The following is a 4988-nucleotide window of genomic DNA, read 5'->3' on the forward strand; positions in this document are numbered from 1 at the left end:
CAGCCATGAGAGGCACTCAGCGAGGTAGAGGAAAACGCAATCAACAAGCTAGCAAAGTCTTCACATGCTGGCAGTGTGGGGGAGAGTGGTACTGATGAGTGGATTGCCTCACCCAAGGATCCCGCCGCTGTTACACTTGTCAGGCGTACGGTCATCTATCTCGAGAGTGCTTTGCAAAAAACGCCGTGGGCGAGCGGACTGTGGCACACAGTCAAACATCCGGAGAAAGAGAAACAGAGGAAGGGGGAGACGAGGGAGTTCGATGGCCCCGCACATGACATCACAAGCAGTAGGTGAGGAAGTGCTTCCATCGACGGCGGAGCTAGAGCAGGCATGGGGACCTCCATCGTTACCCCCGACCTCACCCCCGTAGCACTAGGGAGCAGCGACATTGCAGCTGAGGTCATTGGTCCATGCCCCATATCTTGTAATGGCCAGCTAGGGATGTTAGCAGTTAGGATTGACCTGCCACATAAATCCATCCGAGAGCTGATCGACACAGGAGCCAGCGTTTCACTGATTGAAAAAAGATTCTCCTCAAACCCACTACAGTTAGCGGCATCCATAGTCCTTGACACGCCAGGAGGAAATAAACTATGCATAAACCATACAAAGATCGTCAACTTTAAGGTGGGGTCTGTGAAGTTTACACATGATTTTTTTGTCTTGCCCACCTTGCGAATTCCAGGAATCGAGGTTATTTTAGGAAATGATTTTCTCTCTAATGATCAAATATGCAATTTTGGGGGAAAAGATACAATAACAGTAAAAGCAGGAGGGTATATTTTGCTGATAGAAAGTTATGAGGGAGTAAGTGCGTGTGCTGGCTCGGAGAGACATTTAAGTAAGGTAACAGCTGTACCTGACAGAGGAGAAGTGTTGTCTCCCCAGACACTTATGAGCATATCAGTGAAATTGCGCGCCCTCTTCCGGAAGGAACCAAGGTCGTTGTTAAACCCCATGACAATTGGGCCCATAAGATATTAGAGGGCTTGACGGAAATAAAAGAGAACAGAGCTGATATAACGATAGTTCATTTGTATAATAAAAGAGTCGTGTTAGGAATTGATTCTGTGTGTGAATTAGAGTTATGTGAAATTGCTTATAATGGGATGTTGGGAGCCACAACTCCAGGCCGGACAGACGACCGCACTCAGAATTTGATTATGCAAGCACGAAAACTATGTCCGCCAGAATATCAACCTGTAGTTAGTGACATTGTCAATAAATGTCCCAATGTAACTGCAATTGGAGATGAGCCACCCGGGATGATTGATGAATGTCCCTTTAGCACTGAAACTGGGCAGGCGGAGCCGCTCAGGTCAAGGCCTTATATAAGGTACCCATTCATTTCCAGGGAGAGATAGGATGGGAAATTAATAAATTAAGGGAACAAGGGATAATCGAAGAGAGCGAATCCCCCTGGGCTTCTTCAATTGTAGCTATTTAGGAAAAGGGGTGGTTCGGTAAGATTATATGTTGACTATAGAAAGTTGAATGCAGTCACTAAGGATAATGCATTTCCATTGCCCTCGATCGAAGAATTACTTGTGAAGGTATGGGATAGTGAATATTTTACAACTGTTGATTTAAAATCTGGATACTATGAAATACCCATTCAAGAAGACAGTAAATGTAAAATGGCATTTATAGCTAACGATCAACTATTTCAGTTTAATTTTCTTCCTTTTGGTGTTGAAGATGCTCCAAGTCATTTCTCTGGAGTAGTGGTGGCAGTTTTGTCTCACTTAATTGGCCATAATGTTCTTGTTTATTTAGACGATATCATAATTACACGGATAACGGCCGAAGAACATAATAATAATATACGTAAAGTTTTAGAAGCATTGCGACGTAATGATATGAAAATAAATTTGTCAACGTGCAAATTTTTCTGTAAACAGGTCGAATCTTTACGCCACATAATAGCAGCAGAAGGAATCCGACCTTGCTCCAATAAAGTAAGGGCTATCAGAGATTTCCCCAGGCTACGTAACTCTAAGGAAGTAGCTGGGTTCCTTGGGGTAGCGGGGTATTGCTGTAAATTCATAAAAGGTTTTGGAGAGATAGCGAGACCCTTAGATGCTTTAAAGAAACAAAGAGTATTAAATTGGGGAGTGGAAGAAGAAAGTGCCTATAAACATTTGAAAGCTGCCTTAACTAGCCATGAATTCCTCGCATATCCTAGATTTGATTGCCCGTTTTTAGTGACAACAGATGCGAGTAGCGTAGCTATTGGTGGCGTAGTTTCTCAATGAGATGATAAAGGCAAAAAGCGACCCATTTGTTTTGCTTGCCGGGCGTTAAATGGGGCACAAAAGTATCATAATACATTCGATCAAGAGGCTTTTTTCTATTCTTTGAGCTCCGGAGAGGCATCGGTTCTTTTTATTATGTCAGTCGATTGAGTTGCAAAGTGATCATCGCCCCTTACGTGATTTGCATTATAATAATGATTTGACCTCCCGACTAGCGAGATGGATTGAGTGATTGTTAGAGTTTAATATAAAGGGTTTTAACCACATAGAAGGTAAAGCTAACAAGGTAGCTGATGCCCTCTCTAGAGATGCAGTAATAGGAGTAACAACTAAGGCACAAAAGAGGAACAATGAACGTAACCATAATATTGAAGACTCCCATCAAAATAGAGAAAATAGAGAATGGGATATGAATTCTCCCTAGGAACAAACAGAATACGGTTGTGGAGAGAAAGAGAGAGAGGGAGAGAGTTGCAGATTTTGGGGAGAGAAAAGGAGATATGAGCGTTGAAGGTGAATATATTTGGGTGGCCGAGGACATGACCAGGAGTATCTAGAATGAATGCCCTGATGATGCAGGATTGATTGACTTGGCAGGATAGGACATAAAAGAAGTCCGAGAGGAACAGAGAAAAGAATGATGGATGGAAATAGTGCGAGCATTGATTAAAGGGGAATCGGAGAGGTATACGTTATTTCTGAATGTGCCTCGTGAGAATTTTTTGATAGAAAATGATATCTTATATTGTGCTTACGAGAACAAGGAAGGGTAATTTTGTGCACCGGTAGTTCTTCCTCCCTCTTTAATTAATCGAGCCATCCACATTGTATATTCAGGTCCGTATGCAGGTCATTTTGGGATTGGTTGAACGTTAAGGAGAGCACGTGAATCCTTCTTTTAGTTGATAATGAAAAAATCTATAGAGAGTTATATAAAAGGTTGTCATGCTTGTAACTGGTTCGAAGAGCATAAAAACACTGTACTGGAAGCCAGAAAGTGGCCTGTGGTTCCTATTAGATTTTATAGAGTGCATATGGATGTGGTACAGCCATTTCCTACTAGCTTAAAAAAACATAAGTATATATGTGTATTTGTGGATGCATTTACTCGGTACAGTCATACTTACGCAATGTTGAATAAATCGACAAATTCATTAGCCCAGGGGCTGTGCTCTATCATTACTAGGTTTGGTTGCCCCAAAATCTTTATAAGTGATAATGGTCTTGAGTTTATAAATAAGGCGGTAAAATCGGTCACTGAATTGATGAAAATTTAACCCTTTTCAGTGACCGCATATGGCTTAGTGGAATCGCATAATAGGGAAGTAGTGCGAATTTTACGTTACTTCGTGGCTGATGACCCCTTTCATTGGCAAGTCATGCTTCCTACAGCTGAACTACCATTGAACATTGCATATAATGCTTTGCTCAGGGACACGCCTTTGTTTTTAGTGTATGGACAGGATCCTTTGTTACCATATACGGTACTCATTAATTTGCAACAATTGCCAAATTATTCAACTGAGCAATACCATGTATATTTATTAAATCTATTGAGGAGAGGAATGAACACCACTGAAAGGTTATTGAAAAGAGCTAATGAAAAACACAGCTCAAAGTATGATGGTCAGTTTAAAACTGCACCGGTAAAAGTATTTGTGGGAGATTGTGTGTATTTGAAACGATTACAACCAAGGAAATACAAACTACAGCCAGCGTATTTGGGTCCGTACCGAGTAAAGATGGTTAAGTCTAACACAGTTGTGATACAAAGCATTATTAATGGCGCAGTGTCTAAACATCATCAGGCACACACACATGTGGTGCCTGAAGAGGTAGTTTTCAAAAGTGTTCCTCCTTACCCCTGCATATGTGACATTCCTCGAGTTGATGAGTAGAAATTTTTTTTTACCTTTGCTGTTGTTGTTTGAATATATCTCATTTCTTCTTTTGACTTGTTTTAAATAAACTTGATGATATTAATGTGGTCTTATGTTGATGCTTAATGTATACGTAAATTTTGTGGTAATTTTGCTGAGTGTGGAAATACGTATAACATAGCTGAGTGAACCTAAAAACAGTCAGAGGTGAGATCCGTCTGGCTGATGCTGTATTATTCAAGTATTTATATGATTCCAGGTTGCTGGGGCCACGGCAGTTCCCGAATGGCAAGTGGCTGCGGGATTAAAAGTTCAGCCTTGAGGATAGGCAGTGTTGGTAAATGTGTAAATGTGAATACCTTATACTTAAAGTTATAAGAGAAGGGCGGGAAGATGAATGATTTTCTCGAGAAAACGGCTAGTGGCCACTGATTGGAAGTTGTAAGTGCAAGTACTGTAGTGATTTAAATAAATGGTGAAACGGTGGTGGTGAGCTGTGCTGCGAAACTGTGCCGTATACCCCCACAAGTAAAATCGAGGTATGAAGGAATATCTATTCCTACCCCTGACCTGCCCAAAAAGCCCGTATTGCTCACAACCAGAGGGAGGTTATTGATGAGGTTGTGTAAAACTAATGTCGTTATGATTTAATTTTTTACTTTGGGTATTCTATATTTTATTTGCAGAGGTCCGAAGAAGAAATGAGTGGAATTGTTTATATTGTATTGTGTACATTTTTACATGCAATATTTAATTTTTAACTTTTTGTGGAAGATGTGTTATTTTTTGGAGTGATTTCTATATATATATTTTATGTTGCATTTCTGTTTAGTACTTGCCATGTGTATTC

At 40.6% G+C, this 4988-nt stretch overlaps 1 protein-coding gene across 1 annotated transcript; it reads left to right on the plus strand.

The window, feature by feature from the left end:
* Nucleotides 1-1112: 1112 nt before the first annotated feature.
* Nucleotides 1113-2258, plus strand: LOC137659727 (uncharacterized). Its single transcript, XM_068394544.1, has 2 exons — nucleotides 1113-1238; nucleotides 1905-2258. The coding sequence occupies exons 1-2, from the start codon at nucleotides 1113-1115 to the stop codon at nucleotides 2256-2258; spliced, it is 480 nt and encodes a 159-aa protein (XP_068250645.1).
* Nucleotides 2259-4988: the final 2730 nt, after the last annotated feature.

Source organism: Palaemon carinicauda, chromosome 20 (assembly GCF_036898095.1).
Source record: "Palaemon carinicauda isolate YSFRI2023 chromosome 20, ASM3689809v2, whole genome shotgun sequence".
Lineage (NCBI taxonomy): Eukaryota > Metazoa > Arthropoda > Malacostraca > Decapoda > Palaemonidae > Palaemon > Palaemon carinicauda.